Raw genomic sequence first — 18,089 nt, 5'->3', positions numbered from 1 at the left:
TGATTCAAAACCGAAAACTCTTCGGTCGGATGCGGAATTTTTATGTACCGTGAACGACACACTTTAATAATTTATAATGATCCCTCTGAACAGGCACAAGCTTGTCGACAAAGGGCAGAACTGAAATCCATTGCAGAGGATATAGCTTCTTTAGTTACACAACTATTTGTACTCAGATAGATAGATAGATTGATAAATGACTTCAGAAACTATAGCGAACATCGGTGAACTTATTCTTAATCCACTTGAGCCTCTCCCTCATAGTAGACTTGAGTTTTCTTTCAGTGGTGAACATGTTATATGCAGCAATCCTCTTCCTCCTCTTGAGCTCTGGATCACTAGGCGGTGTGGCGTTTGGCCCGTTGAACGAATAAGCATTCGCTCGATTCTCCGACTCCAATTCACCGCACGATGAGTACTCCGGGAATGACCTGCTCTTGTCCATCTTTGATCTCGTACAATTTTTATTCGAGTCACCTCAATCTCTTTGTTTTCTAGTTTCCACTTATGCGAGCACCGGCTAGCTATTTAAATAGAATGTGGAAATAAAGACAACCATATAAGTCCATGCATATCACGTAGATTAATTGGATAGGAAGATTCATGTACACTCATGTTGTTGTACAAATAGAAATTATGTATAGTGTAGGTGACGCCGACTCATGTGAGATGTTGGGAAAGATTAGTATAAAGCTTCACGCTGGGAATCATGAGATCGAGCCAGTGGTGTTAGTGGGGCTACTCATACTTTTTTATTTTTTTTCATAATAAAACCTCTATAATGATTTAAATAATAATAATAATAATTATTGTTGTTGTAAACAATGAGTAATCTAGTACTTAACTAATAATTTGGGGTATTTACATTGACATAAGCAATATTGTCGTGATTTAAAAATAATATTTGATAAAATATACCACACTGTTGAGTTATTAAGTTATTAGCCGTGTTTTAGAAAGCGGGAATGAGTACTAATCATTTAATGCATCAATTATCGATTGATTAATCGGCATTGATTTAACATTATATATATATATATATAATCATTTTAAAATTTTAAATTTTCCCACTTTTTAAAATTTTAAAATAGGACCGAATAGAATTGAGAAGTTTTTATTCATTTTCGAACCTGAAAGATATTCAAAAATAAATAAAACCCCACCTAACAACTAAACAATTAGATTCCATCCAAATCTAAAAGCGACATGATACTTGATATTAACTACTTCCTCCGTCCCCGGACTGTATATATCGAGGACGGGGATATGGCATGAAATTTAATATTTTTAGTATTAAATATAGTTGTGTAAATTATTTTTTGAATTAAAATTTGGATGTTAAATTTTTTTTAAGAAAAAAAATCTCAGAAATAAATTACAAAATTATATTTTATTGGAACATTAAAATATATGTCAAATAGTTAATAAAAATGTATAAAATTAAATGAGACAGAGGAAGCAATAATCTTTGAAAATACCAACTACATATTGTCACAAGACTATACATGCAAGGACAGTTGTGGATGCGGAGCCAATGGGTTCACATGTACTTTTAGACAATCTTATTGGTCGTGGGTCCTTCCTTGCAAACTTCTCTACTCTTCACATTTTTTGCTTGAGCCTCTTCCAGTGAGACGTATAGACAGTACACACGGCGTTTAGGCAGACTTTCTTTCTAAAAAATAAGAATTTATTTTTTAGCAATAACTCCACATTTGTGCACTCTTTTTAGAACAAATATGAAGAAGTTATACTGTCATCCATAGTAAAAAAAATAAGCATTTGTTTTTAGAACTTTTTTATATATTTCATACTTTTTAAGAATAATCTATTTAGTTAAAAAATTAAAAAAGATAAATACACATCCATGTATTAATTGTAAAATTCAATTTTCTTACATGAACTATAAAATTACCAAAATATACACTAGTATATTGCAATCTGGGGACAAAATTGCGTGAACAACAATCTTTCGAGTAATGGTGGTTAATCGGTACCGAAAAATGAATCCATTCCGGTCTCGAGTGGGCTCCAATTTCCGGATTCGCGACCGGTTCGCCGATTTTTCTAAATTAATTTTATTTATATAATTTTATATTTTAATTTAATTTAATTTAATTGATTTTATATTTTAAAAGTTGTCGAAAACATCGTTAGGGATTTAGGGTTGACTGGGAAGCTTCAATAACAAATGGTCATCAATCATCATTAGGCATGCATCGTCATTATTTCGATATAAATAATTGTCTATATCTATATATTTTTTGGTATAATAAAGTTGTTTAAGGCCTCCATATTAGTACAATGTCATGCTAGATTATGCTTTACTGCTTCTTTTGCTGCTGTCTACTAGGGTTGTACCCGGTTCGGTAAAACCGACCAAACCAACCCGAATCGATCACTTTTCGATCGAACCAACCCGAATTTTTTTAACCCGATATGTATTTGGTTTAAAAAAATATAAACCCGACTTAATTGGGTTGGTTAGGGGTTTGAATATTTTTAGGCCGAACCAAACCAACCCGAATAAAAAATAAAATATTTTAAATATTATATATATATGCATAGCCCAGCATCTCGAATATATTTTAAATATATCATGTTGTCTAAATTAATGATTAGTGTTACAAGTATATGATTATTGTTCACAAAATAGTATATTTTCTGCAATGTTTCCGAAGATAAAATTTCTTAACCTGCCTCAGAAAATTTATTATAAAATATTTAAGTTACATGTTTCAGTTTTACTGAGTAGTCTGATGTGATTATATTGATATGCCTAGGGAGTAAAGAGTTGAGCATCAGTTTATAATATTTATTAACTCAACCGAACCAATCCAAACCGAACCAAACCGAAGTACTACAAATTGGTTTGGGTTACAAATTTATACGATTTGGGTTGGGTTGAAATTTTGAAAACCCGACTTAATTGGGTTGGGTCAATAAATTCCATTAACCCGCCCAACCCGAACCGTGTACACCCCTACTGTCTACCGTATTTAAAGACATCGAACTTAGATGGGAATATGATTACACAAAACTTTTAAATTTTTTAATAGAAGAGGAATAAAATATTGATTTATTTGTGTGTGATTTTAGAGAGAGATATTTAATATTTTTTCTGCTATTATTAGTAACTTATTAGATTAATCATTTTATTATATATATTTTTTTAATATTTAATTTTATTATGAATATAAAATTGTGTCAGAAAAATATTTATATTCTTCAATTTAAAATAGAGTTTTAAATAAATAATAAATATATTTATGTTAATATATTTTTATTAGCTGTGTTAAATTAATTTTTTTATTTAACATGTCAAATAAATTCTCCATTATTAAAGTAATGAAAACCTATTTAGCAAAAAAAAATAAATAATGAAAACCTAGTTGAAAATCAGTTCAAAGATATATATTTAATAAAACAAATTATGTGTTTTTACTTATGATAAAAAGACTTGTTAAAATATATTATAAATAAAATGAACTCTTATATTTCATCAGTACAATATTTGTTGAATATTTAAATAAAAACTAAGAAATCCTACGAATGAGAGTCGGCCGTCATCCATAACTTTCATCTATCCGTCACCGCCTCATCCTCCCATCAACCCACATCCGTCTCAACCATGCTTTCATCCCATTTCTTCTGTTTCTAAATCTTTAATGTCTATTTATTAATTTTTTTTAATAAAATCGAGATCTAATTCTTTCTGGGAGTGATCTCGTTGCCGTACCCATCCTTTTAGGTTGTTGATTGTCTCCAATTTTTGGTGTATGTTTTAGTGTGTTTTTGATTTGTCGTGATGCTGTGTTAAGAATGATTTTTGTGGTATATTGAGAAATCTGGACAACCCGCTTCAAATCTGGAATGGTGGTGATTATCATCAGAACTCATCTTGCACAACAAATGATTGTTCAGTATATGGGACATCTGTATCCCCAATCTCAGTTGGTGTAGCTGATGGGCATGAACACTGGGTTATCACCGGTTTTTATGTGCGCAAGTCAATTGTGATTCTACTATTTTCAAAGATATTGGCGAGAAAGCATTGTAATTATTTTTATTATCAGGAATATTTATATTCTATCTATTAAGCAATTTAAAAACAAAACGATTATTTGCTTAGCCGTTTCTCAAATAATCCGGTCGACACTAAATTCCAGTATTTTATTTCCAATAAAATGTTATTGTTCATAAAAAAAAGAAAAACTTGCAAGTTGAAATTATTTTTATCAACCTGATGAGTGGAAGTTGATTAGTTCTTATTCCTCACCCCAACACACCGCAAACATGAATGTTGAAATTACTCGAAGCTTTGCATAAGTGGCAAACATTCTCAAAACAGCATCACCATGGCTTGTATTTCAGTCAGTCATCATTATTCTTTATTGGTCGATGGGGACATCTTATTTGCTTTCTGCCGCATCTTTATTGTTTATGAATAAAAAGTAATTTTTATTTTATCTGAATAATTTTTTTAGTATTGATAACTTATTAGATATACAAATTATTAATATAATAATAAATTATCATAAATTATCTTTTATGTGATCTTCAAAATATTTGTAAAATCAAATTCTAAAAGTAAAAGAAGTCATAAAAAAAAGGTTAAAATTTTCAGATTTTCAGAAATTAGAAATTGACTTGTAAATTCATTACACAAATATTACGAATAAACTGCTTGTGATTTATAAGACCAAAAATTAGAATTATGATCTCAACCAAACACGATCCATGACTTGTTCTTTCTTTTTCTACAAACAAATATATATTACATAAATATTATAATCATTCCTCACTTAAGGTACAATCATAAAATTAAACCAACTTTTACAGAACTCATACTCAAAATATTAGGTATTTGTTTGATAAAAAATAAAGAGACTCATGTGAGTTGGCAGCATCTGTTTACATTTTAATTTGGCTAGAGCCAACAATACAATCCAGTAATTTGATTTTGCTAGTGAAGGGCCGATTAATTGGGCTCCCAATATACTCTCCTGTTAAGGATTTTGACCAAGCGTATGTAGCATTGTCCAGCCACAATTTATTTCGATTCGTGTTGCAGCGCTGCTGTGCATATTCGAAGATTCTTCCTCAAAAATATTAATGAAAAATGCTGGGGACCCCAAATATTTATCCCAAAATTTTTTCCCAAATAACGTGGCAAAATCTCATTGGTTGCATTCATTCCCATAATAATGAGGCCCCCTGCAGATTCATCAATCACCCAATCAAATTTCGCCACTTGTTAGCCACGTCATTTGGTAACAAATTTTGGGGAAAAAATTTGGGGTCTCTAGCATTGCCCAATATTAATCCCTCCCTAGTCCCTCTGCGGGTTGTATATGCAGGGACGCAACATACACGTTAATACTTTTCTAAAATATAATTTTATAATTTATTTTTAGAATTTTTTTTCTAAATAAAATTTTAAATATTAAATTTTATTTCAGGAGAAAATTTTGAAACTAGATTATAGACCTATATTTTATCAAAACATTAAAATGCGTATTACATAGTTACTGTATATAATTAAATAAGACGGAGGGAGTAATATTTTGAAGCAATATTTGAAGTTTAATACAAAAGGAGTGTATATGCCCCACATGTAAATCGTGATATGTTTATTTATTAGTTTTCGGTCAGCATGAACCGTATTTCAATTAAATCTAAAATATATATGATAAAATTACAAATATTATAAGTTAGTATTGCTAAAAAGTCCAAAATAATACAGTTGAGTTTGTTCGATTTATCCTGAAATTTATTAAACAAATTGTAAGTTTGTAAAGGAGGAGAAAAAATCATGTAATCTCACTGGCACATCACGTTAATTGATTCATGTAATCTCACTAGCATATCACGTTTATTCAACTATTCAATTATGCAGTGGGTGAGTACGTTAAGTATAATATAGCAGAAAGGTCGCACACAAATCAGAAAAATGACACGTATGATAGGAAGGAACTTAAGGCGGGAAAAGTTGTTACAAGTTCAGCTCGAAACTAACTGTATATAAACTCAAGGGTAGTGATAAGAAGTTAGTTAGTCTTGTACATATTTGTTTTCGTTCAAGTTGTAAACACAATGTTCTTGAATACAAGTTGAGTTTAGCTTCATCAATTGCCCAAACTAACATGGTATCAGAGCATTGATGATCATGGCGAGTCTATATTGCTCATCGCGCTCTTCAGCATCATCTTCTATACCTTCTTCCGCATCAAACAGATAAGATTGCTTCGATTCCACATCTAGAGTTCTGTATCCGCATCTCTACGTTCTTCGTAATCTCCGCGTTCTGTGTTCTAGTTGTAATTCGTGTGAATTGAAGTGTGTTAATCGTTGATTACCTGTTGTTAATTGAAGTGTGTGAATTGTGTGAGATTTTCATATATCTCGCCGTGGTGTTCATACACGCCAAATGTTTGTAAATTGTATCAATTGAAATCGAGTACTGAAACTCATGGCTAATGCTTAATATGATTCTGTAACACTGGGATCAACATCTAATGTTTTAGTGTTAGATGTTAATCATCCTTACTATCTGCATCCATCAGATAATCCAGGCCTTATTTTAACAACTGTGATACTTGATGAGAACAATTTTAGCCAATGGCACAGATCTATGGAAATTGCATTGGCATCCAAACTTAAACTAGGTTATGTGGATGGAACTTATGCACAACCAGCTGCTAATTCACCTCTGTTAGGTCATTGGATCAGATGCAAGAATATGGTGACTTCTTGGCTGTTGAACTCTGTTAATTAGACTATTAGACTGAGTATTGTCTATAAGAAGTCAGTAAAGTTGATTTGGGATGAACTTCAGGTGAGGTATGCACATACTAATGTTCCTAAGGTGTTCAATTTGAGAAAAGAAATCTCTCACTTATCTCAAGGAACAATGTCCATCTATGCTTACTTCACAAAGTTCAAGACACTTAACAATGAGTTGGAATGTATTGCCACTAATCCCAGGTGCACTTGCTCTCGTTGCACATGCATTGTCAACAATAAACTAGATGTTCATGAACAACAGATTCAACTCAACCAGTTCTTGATGGCATTGAGTGATCATTTCACTGCTATTCGAGGCCAAATGTTGCTTATGAATCCTCTACCTACTCTAAGTCAGTGTTACTCAATGTTGCTTCAAGAGGAAAATCAAAGAGAAATTACAGGTGTTTCACACATGACATCTGAGAATGTGGCTCTATCTGTGAAATCCAAGCCATCATTTCAGTAAACTTTCAAGAAGCCAGATGCTATACTCTACTATGAGTATTGTCACATGCAAGGTCACAGCAAAGACAAGTGTTTTGCCTACATGATTATCCAAGTTGACATAAACTTCATGGGAAACCAAAACCTAAACCAAAACATCTTGCTCCAAGGTCTACAGTAGCTGCTCAAGTAAACTCTGAAATCCAAGCAAATCCCTCTACTGATCAAGATGGTCCTTCTTCAAGCACATCTGATTCTAATAGTCTTGGATTCACTGACAGACAGTACAAGCACTTAGTACTCAACAGTCAACAATGCTTAATTTGCTGGTACATACCTTCATTTTGCTTCCCATGTTAATCATAATCCATACACATCTGCTGAGTGGATATTAGATACTGGAGCTACATATCATGTCACACCTTATATACACTTACTCCATGATAAAATCACATGTAATAATGTTCAGCACTTACCTGATGGTGAAACTGCAAAAGTCACACATATAGGCTCTATTAATCTGTTAGAGCACATAATTCTAAAGAATGTTTTATGTGTTCCTCAGTTCAGATACAACTTACTATCAATTTACAAATTACTCTGTGATAATTCTTCTTCAATACTTTTCAGAGGTAATTGCATATCTCACCCCTTAACTATTGTTCAAAAATGATATTGTACCAATACTTTGAGAAACTCAACTTGCACCCCTTATCTTTACATTTCAACAACAATATGCACCCCCCTCCGTTAAATTCCGTTAACTTCCGTTAAAATACTCCCCCGTCTCAATTTACATGTCCCTTTTGCTTTTCGAGCAGTCAAATTGACTAATTTTTGACTGAGGACTAACTTCGATGATTATTGGAAGAAAGTTAAAAATAACAGGCTGCATCAGTCGATATTGGATGCCATCACGGCCGCGGGTTTTGGATGGGTGTTCAGGTTGGGGCAGGTCAGGCATGACAGGGGGTTGCTCACAGCCTTCATCAAGAGGTGGCATACAGAGACTCACACTTTCCACCTACTGTTTGGAGAGGCCACCGTCACACTGGAGGATGTTCATCACATTCTCGGCTTACCGACCACTGGCCGCCCAATTATCCTACACGGGTTCACCACTACTATAGGCCAGAGGATGGATATAGTATGGGAGTTACTTGTAGTGTATCCTGGGAACCTTCCGAAGGTGATGTGAGGAAGGACTGCTTGAAGATCCAGTAGTTGACCAGTAACGACTTTGGCTCCTGTGAGCGGTTGGACCCGTTGGCTAAGGATTTTAGTGCGTAGTCTATCTTTCACACCAGGGCACACCTACTCTGTGTGATTGGATCATTGGTTCTCGCTGGCAGTGGGAACTATGTGCAGCTCAGCCTTCTTCGGTTACTACGTGACCTGCAGATCCTGGGTGGCTATAGTTGGGGCAGTGCTGTACTTGCCTACCTATACAGGAAGCTGTGCGATGCCAGCATGAGAGTCAAATCTGACTTCAATGAGTCTGCCACATTACTATAGGTACGCATGAAAGTACACTCTTAACCCTATTATTGTCATTTAATTTTTACAAATTGTTTTCCCATACAACTTGATGTGCACATATATGTAAAATTATACTAGGTGTGGATATACGAGAGGTAACCTACAATAGCTCCACGACACACGGCTCAACCCCTGATTACTTACCCACTTGCGCTGAGGTTTGTAATATGCTACTCTCCTCGTACACGCATTCAATTATTGCACATGTACTAGTTCACACGTATAATATAAACATTTTGTTGTAGGTGGCTGGCGCCGGTTTCGTATCACCCGGTACGAGTTAAATAACATGGCTGTGGAACTGTTTCGGTGGAGGCCGTATGCAGATTTAGATGATGAGCATCAGCCCGATCACACATTGTACTTGTAGTGGACTGCTCCTACCCCTTTGATGTACATGCCTATGTCGAGTGGTGTTATACTGACAGGGTGACGAGGCAGTTTGGGTTCGTTCAGGACATACCCACATCCTCCCCACGCAGGAATCATCAGTTACTATACGACATCGTCAACGAGTCCATTAACTGGGAAGGCGCCAGGGAGACATACATTCATCTGTGGGATACGTCCCTTCACCGAGCTCTGACATCTCCTCCACTCATGCTTGGCGAAGGTTGCAATCCTGCATACATGCTTTGGTACCTCGGGGTTACACGTAGATACATGGTTAACCCAATATTTTGGACCACGTCGGCTGCTTTTTAGGGGACACAGGGTGCCACACAGGCATTGGTAAACAACCTTGTTACTAATCTTTTTACCGTCTTCCATTATTACTTTAGTTCTATTGCATATGTTATGCCATTTAGAATTTTATTCTCGGTCTGACTTGTCTTCGCATGTTTGCTAACAGGAGGAGCATCTTGTAGATATGGAGCATGCCATTAACTCTGCTGCCCCCAATCTGATTCAGGAACAGAGTATTCTACAAGGGTTGTTTTCTCGTGTCAGGGGTGCACAAGCCCCTCCCAGACGTAGAGGTCCGCTACCTATCACACCTGTTGAGCCGGAGCCGGGCACTTACTACACTCATGTGGCCAGTAGTAGCTCAGATATGAGAGGCTGGTCACACCTAGTTGGCACCTCCCGTTCGCCAGTTAGGGATGTACCAGGTACTTCAGGGGCGGGGGGATGGCCCCGCTGGGTGGAGTCATCTACATATGCAGCTGATATTGCTAAGGGTTGTGCAGAGGATGACTACGAAGGTGGTGAAAGTGGTTTTGCGGTCAATTTAGAGGATGACGAGTACACCTCTGCCGAGGGTGGGCACACACCTGTTGCTCCACTACAGGAGTCATACCAGTTCTTAGATCGAGATGCTTATCGTCTTGACATGTCATTCCTGGCAGATCAGTACACCACACCTCCGCCACAGGCCCCGGTGCTGTCATTTGGTAGCCCGTCTTACGTGTTTGGGGCACCTGCGTTTCCACTAACACCGGCACCGGTGAGGTCCACTCCTACTCCTATACCTATGCATAATTTTGGTTCGTACGTTGCTGAGAGTAGTCCGTGGCCAGTATGAGATAAGTCAGAACCCGAGGGGCCGTCCCAACCTGAGCAGAGACAGCAGCCACCCAGAGATCAAAGGGGAAGGGCAGGAGATGTCACACGGGCAGCCATATCTTCGGGCATAAGAAGAAGTAGTTTATCTATTTTCAGTTTCTAGTTCCATAGTTTGCTTATGGATGAACATTTCCTACTTATTTCATGTAGTCCCTTAATATGTGCTTGTCTCATTATGTTTTCATTTTGTAGTTTCATAATATGTAATTTATACTATGTACGTAAACATCCTTGCATAACATGACTCTTATTGTAACTAACAATGACAAAGCCACACAAACATAGTACGCATCAACATACCACTTAAAATGCCACTGAAACATAGCAGTTAGCACTTACAAACGTAACACGAGCAAACAATAGAATGAAATTTGGAATAGTTATAAAGATAGATAGGCAGATGTGCATAAGTTAAACACCATTGAAAGACAAACACATAACATGAATAACATCACACATCCTCAGTATCCCATCGAGATCCTTCACCCTTCATGGTCTTCCTCATTCTTCTTAGTCTTTCAACATGCTTCGTCTCCATTCTGCCACTTCCACTATCTGCGACCATTTGAGGTCATTTATTTCTTCAGAAAGTTTGTTGATGACCACAGTTGCACGGGTGTCTAGCCATTCATCTAGCCATAATAAGTAATCACAACCACTTGCGCCGTTAGGACATTGCAACATCCGTCTACCAACGTCGGGACCGTTGTCCCGACAAACCCTTTTAACAAGGACTTTGTCACATTAGCATTTATCGACAGCAACAGACTCCATAAATGTTATAATGTGTTTGAGCTAGTGGTGAAGGTGAGATGATGAGGGAGGGACTTATTTATAGGTGAAAATGACATACACATCACTTTAAAATATTAAAATGTAAAAAACTTAATATATAAGACCGGTTTCGTAAAGTTCCCAAAATTGGACAGTTGATCTGCATCTCATTATTACGAATGTGAGAGCAACCAATCATACAATACTATTATAGATTATACATAAGAAAGTTGTGATTATGTGTGCTGTTAAGATTAAAAAAAGATGTGATCTTCAGTGTTAGAACATGTTAAAGATCAGTTTGTAAGCATCCATGTTTTGTGGGTATGGTGATTGTTTTGTTTTCATGCACAGATATTTTCCTTTTTGTTTTTCTTTTTGGTTTCTGCTTCCCTTGTCTTTGTTTCCACGGCTGATTTGGTTTGGACTTTGTTGAGTTTTGGACAGCCTGATATATTCGTAGACTTGGATGATGTGAATTAAAAACAAGATTTTGATTTATCTTTTCTACATGTTCTATGTTTTGATCGATGTGCTTTTTATATATTATTTTGATTTAGCGACATGTTTCAATTCTTATAAATTCATTAAGACACGATTTAGCGACATGATTTTTCGTTAGTGTCCATGGTGATTGTTTGCCGTTCTTGGACGGTGGTGGTGGTGGAGGTGATGGCTTAATTAGTGCGAGTGATGAAATTTAATTGACTAGTTTTATTGCTTGATTATACTTTTAGCTTTGTAATTTTGAATATTGTTTGGTTTTAATAGGAGTAATCGTAGACCTTAATTTTAGTCATCTTTTAATGTAAGTTGACATTTTTTAAATTCGTTTATATTTAAAATTTGACTTTTCACTACGTGCTATAATTTGAATGTTTGTGTCTTCATTACAAAATTATTTGATAGTCTTTATTGTTGGTTATTGTACCTGAATTTAATTATTCATGGGGGCCATAAAAGATGGTTTTATTGTGCCTTAATGAGGTATTATTGCGCCATTAATGGTTGATTGGTTAATTGGTGTATACCAAATTTACATTATGGTGATAATGATAATTAGCTAAAATCGTGATTCATTTGTTTCCAATTTTAAGTTATTTTTTCTTATTTATATTTTAAATATTTATTGAGATATCAGTTAGATATTTTCTGATAAGATTTATATTTTATTTGCTTGACAAGATTTTGTCTTATAGTTGAGTAGATATATCTAAGCTATGTTTGTTCAATTTTCAATTATTTTTATTTATATTTTAAATATTGATTGAGATAACAGCTAGTTATTTTCTAATGAAATTTATATTTTATTTTGTATTATTTGTTTAGGTATCTAACCAAAGAGATCTCATTATCTCTTTGGTGTAGATTTTTTAATGTTTTGTTTTACTTATGTTTTATTTTACTTTCGCTATTCTTTAAGAATTATATTATATTTATATCTCTTTCTAATATTGAGTTTGTTGACATTTTCCTTTGTCATTTTAGATAATTCGATTATTTTTATGAACTTATTATGTTCTTTTATTTTGTTGTATTTTTCAGGATACTCGAGTGGAAGGAAGAAGGAAAGTTGAACCTCTTATGGGTGTTTTCTTATCGAACATTAAAGTTTTATTGTCTAAGCGTCCCCGGTCATCTTTGCATGTCCAAGGGTTAGATGGTAAACTTTCTTGAACGAAAGGAACTCCTGGCAGCAGCTTTTGTATTTTGATACAATTCGTTATACGAGAAAGTATCTTGTGACAAAAAAAAAAAAAAAGACCGGGTTCGTAAAGTAGGGAAGGACAATGTATTATTGATTAACATAATAAGAAACACAACAATACATGCATGTTGCTTGGACATCAACTTAAATTAACGTTCATTTTTTTGTTTGGAACAACCCTCCCTTTTCTTTTTTCCTTTCACAGATTTAAGGTCTTCATCATGCCTCTCTCTAGTCCTCTCCTTCGCAAAATAATGATCACATATCAGGTCACTCATCTCTTTAGTCATCTCAGTAAGCACTGCAGTAGCACGCGGCTCAAGGGGGTCATCGATCCAGAACATGTATCCGCACCCGTCTAGCCATAGTGGACACGGGGACATCATTCTTCCAGCATTAGGCCCAGTCCCTCGATAACTACTATGAACAGCAAGCCTTTCACAGTATCACGTATCCCCTTGAACAACCTCACCTATTGGATCCATGTAATTAAGATTTGTTTAAAATGTGTGAACAAGTTTTCCACTATTTATAACCCCAAATTCTTAAGTAAACCCCCTGGCCCCTTCATACACATGTTGACTTAGCAGATTACCATTATTGCAGAAGAAGATAGTGGAGACACTCCATGAATCTCTGCTACACACCAACCACCCCTGCCAAAAATAATTCACATGGGTGCACTATAGGCTTCACATGGCTACCGTCTCCGAATCTCTACACCCCCGACAATGCCATTTACTTTTATCATGGTTACAGTAAAGGAATCTATGCAGTTTCACATGGCCCGAAGCATTTCACACACCTCCACCACTTTACTCACATGGGTGTACTGAAGGCTTCACATTGCTACAGTCCATGAAAGCTGTGCAACCCTAGCCTTCCAACTAGTTCACATGCCTATAGTGGATTATTAGTCTATATGTACTCATGTTTATTGAAGGTATGTACACTGACACATTCAAACTTAAATTAACTCCTCATAAAATGTTCTCACCCACTAGAATTTGGTTGCTACGACAAATGGATGACGACTACTATAGTTTGAGATACACCGATCCCAAAGAGTATTTCGCTAGAGTGCCGCGCGAGTGGACATTCTGTCTTGAAGAATCCGATCAATTGAGAAACGATCTGATTGGTCTCGGTGCAAAGCTCCATGTCCGCGATTCGTTAAGTGTGGATCCAGATCGTAACTTTCATGGAAGTTTGGGTGACTATCGCCGTAAGGTCATTGAAGCCGTGGAACTAAGAAGGGAAGAGAACAACAGAATGTTGTTGCGTCATTGTCGTTTCTACATGCTTAAGTTGGCGAAAGATTCGGCAACTGCTAGTGGTAGGGAAATGACTTTTGAAGAAGATCGTCAACTTCTTCAAAATCCACATTACATGTCCGATGAAGAGCCAACTGATTCCGTTGATTCTGATTAATAAATTTTGTGTTTGCTTTTATTTGACTAAATCTAGTTGTTTGTACTTGCATTATATTTATTTCAATGAAATTGCACTTACTAAGACCATAAACAAAACATTACAACTACTTCAGAATGACTCACGTCTAACCTATGACAAAATTCATCACGGATGCTTTGCATACTCGTCAAAATTCAATTTCACAATATCTATCACTTTTGCATCGTATTCTGCCCAGCTTTCTTCCAACAAGACTATCCTTTGGTCGTCCGTGATCTGTCCTCTCAAGAAAGAATTATTTATATCTCTATCTTTTCTGAAGTGATATTCGCGCAACGCCCTGCCTACTCCATACATAACCTCAGTGCGGGTCTCATCCTTGGTCGGCACCCAATGTTTGCCCTTTCTTTCTTGTCGATACTGCAACAACCGCATCTCCGCAACAAATTTCATCTTTCTCGAAGCCCTTTCTGCAGCTATTGAAAGCTTGCCTTTCGTTTGTTCACAACCCCATTCTTCCATCCCCTCGTCTGGCTTTCTTGATTGTTTATGGTTCTCCATTTAGAGTTTTGTTTGTACGAGTCGATTTGAAATGTGTGTGTATGTGACAGCCCTCAAATCCGGGGGTCTGGATTTGGTGCCACGTGTAAATAAAAATAATTTAAAACCTGTATTTTTGAGCCACTAAAAGAAAAACCATTTAAAACTTGTATCTTTGAGAGAAAGTAAAAACAAGTATTTTCAAAACCTGGATATAAAATAAAAAAAAATGATTTAAATTAAAACTCAATTTCACCCCCTTTAAAATAGGATCGCACACAGGCTATAGTATTGAAATCAGAATCACAACTAATAAATCTTATTACAACACAATCTAAATTATCAGAGTAGCTGATAATATTTAATAAATTTGTTTTACATCCAAATCTTAGTTATACAATCTTAATCACAACTAGTTCCTCAACATCTTCCTGAATACATTACCTGACCATCTGCCTGAAACTTAACCACCTGAAATCCTTGCCTATCATTTCTCTTACGCGGGGTCTTAAGTGAATCATCTTTAACCCTAGCTGAAAAGGGTTAGAAGGAATAGCAAGAATGAGCAATAATGCTCAGCAAGTATATAATATTCAAACCAACAATAATTTAAACAGTATGTAAAACCTGACAGTGATATCAAGATAATGATACCAACACAATATGATTTAAACAAAACAGTTTCTCCTTTATGGAATTGGAACTAGATAAGACGCTACGAGCTAAGCTGGGTGATCAGCCCACGACATAGCTCCGAACCCGCATATTTAATACGAGTTCTCAAATATAAAGGATCCTAGGCACACATTGGCCTTTAATAATTCAGTTGGGACCGGCTCCTCGGTCATAAAACATTTTCATCCAATTCCCTTTTTGAAACAGATACATCAAATCATTTTCTCATTTTAAAACCAAGGTTCAAAATCTATAAGCATTAATGATTCTAAACCAGATATTCATTTCAACACCTTAGCATTAAAGTTCTACTAATTAAGTATTCTTTATCAAGGGTATAGGTTACTGAATCAAGTGTATCAATGTATTTTATAATGATGGCGGGGTAGGTTGTATGATGATAACTAAGGTCTTTCAAGAAATGGGGTTTCATTTCAGGGTCAGGAACAAACAAGTGAACTAGTTTATAAGCAAGAACACAATTTGTTGCAGTTAAAAGGGAGGTAAGAAAACAAGGTTCTAAGCTCAATATTAAGTAACTGACAGTTGAAGAAGATAAGGATGATAATTAAGTTGATATATTTGCAAGATATAAGTGACAAAGGGTATTCCATTTCATACTTGGGTAATTCCAGAATACTAGTTAATTAGCAGAAGTCTAATTCTATAAGGAGTTTTGCAATATTCAAAGCATAACAAAAGCATTGCAGGAGCAAAATCTTTTAAAGAGAAAGTAGGTTGGATATATACTTGCCTGAACTCCGGTGTCTATTTCAGATTTCTAGTAACACTATGTAGTGCCATATCATTCCTTTCTGCCAGCTTCTGACAAGATTTTATCTATAGCAAGTCTCTGCCTAACTTCAACTTGCAACACAACTTAGCTATTTCTGAATACCCATTTCAATCACTTCTCGATCAATGCCTCGATCAACGTCTCGTTCAATTCTATACGATGGCAAACTATTATTTCAGTCGTCGGATCAGACGGATTAACTAAGCTCGCAAAGCATTAAGACCTATTATATATCTACCCTTCGCATATACATACCACGTAGTCAGACAAACACATAGCACATAGTTGAACAATTAAATTATATAGCCATTAAAAAGTCAATATTGATAAGTTAACATTTAACCTGTTTCAGTTAACCATGTCACCTTATTCTTATCTATTTAATATCCTTTAACAAGTAAAACATATATAGTTTCTAACAAAAATTCGACAGCACTTCCACTATTTATTGGACTATTCACCTGTTTTCTTATATTATTCAACAAGTAACCAACTCAATCCAACTCAATAAACCAATAAGTACTGGACCAATATCAATTAAAACACAATATCACAGTATGCACACTTACATAGCTAGATTTGAAATCATATATCACTATTAAACATGATTAACACTGACCAACCAAGTATAACCTCCTCCTATGCACTAATCAAAGAAAGAAAACTAGAACAAATAGTTCAAACAGCCCTCACTCTATGATTTTTAATAAATTGAAAATTTATCTTTTTAATACAAAATTTTTATGAGACACTCCTAAACATTATTCCAATCTACTACTCCCTCCGTCCCAAAAAGAGTGAGCTGGTTTGACTTTCACGGAGATTAAGAAAAATGTAGTAAGTTTAGTTGAAAAGTGGGTAAAGTGGTGGGACCTACCAATATTTAATAATAGATTTGAGATAGTGGAGGAAGATAGTGGGTGTAATAGTGTTTATATTATTATAGAAAAGAGATAGTGGAAGAAAGTAGTGGGTGTAATAGTGAGAAGTAGTGTTCAAAAATAGTAAGTATTGTAGGTTCATTCTTTTTGAGACGTCCCAAAAAGGAATAAGGGTCACATAAAATGGGACGGAGGGAGTATAAAAATTTCAAAACCAAATTCCATGTTTAAGTGAGTAAAACAGGGCCTGCAAGTCAGGAACTTGAATCTGTCCTCTGCAGAACCAGCCCCACGCTAAGAATGTTAATAAATAGAAAATTGGTTTGTTTGTATAAAATTTTAATGACATATTCCAGACACTAACATCTAACTCCAGTAAAAATTTCAGAAGCAAAGCTCGAGTTTAAAGTAGCAAAACAGGGCCTGGAATGGGACACACCTGCCCAGAATTTCCTGTTCAATTCACACTATAACATTCATATCTTTTAGCTCGTTTATTAAATTAATCTAATTCTTTCGCGAGTAGAAACTAGACTTCGAGGAGCACATAACCACACAAAGATTAAGCATATAACTCAACTCTATGAGCCCAGAATTGTACTACAAAAACAGACCCGCAGTAGTCTAGAATTTCAACTTGATCACATATAGTTTTAAAACTTTAATCCGCTACTCAACTCTTGAAGTACCATTCCAAACACATGTACACATATTCTCAAATCAAAAGCTTTAATACCAAAACGATATTTCAAGTTTCAAAACCAACCAATTAACCACATAACATATATATATACACCATCTCATATCAAAATCACAACACATCTTTAAGCCAACTGATATATAAGGATTTGAATTGAGTAATACCCACTGAAATTAAGACACAAGACGAGGCAAGGCTCGGGTTGCCGGAAAAGTGGACAGCAATGGCTGTTGGATGGTGGTTGGGCAACGGAATCGAGAACAC

General features: G+C 35.4%; 1 protein-coding gene across 1 annotated transcript; it reads left to right on the top strand.

The window, feature by feature from the left end:
* The first annotated feature begins 9,039 nt into the window (after positions 1–9,039).
* On the top strand, positions 9,040–10,550 carry LOC135150817 (uncharacterized). The gene is made up of 2 exons (XM_064088027.1): positions 9,040–9,504; positions 9,626–10,550. Exon 2 carries the CDS (start codon positions 9,644–9,646, stop codon positions 10,295–10,297), a length of 654 nt encoding a protein of 217 aa, XP_063944097.1. The 5' UTR covers positions 9,040–9,504; positions 9,626–9,643; the 3' UTR covers positions 10,298–10,550.
* Positions 10,551–18,089: the final 7,539 nt, after the last annotated feature.

Source organism: Daucus carota, chromosome 1 (assembly GCF_001625215.2).
Source record: "Daucus carota subsp. sativus chromosome 1, DH1 v3.0, whole genome shotgun sequence".
In the NCBI taxonomy this organism is placed as follows: domain Eukaryota; kingdom Viridiplantae; phylum Streptophyta; class Magnoliopsida; order Apiales; family Apiaceae; genus Daucus; species Daucus carota.
The sequence above is the reverse complement of the archived record's forward strand: the minus strand, read 5'-3'. Positions and strand labels throughout refer to the sequence as shown.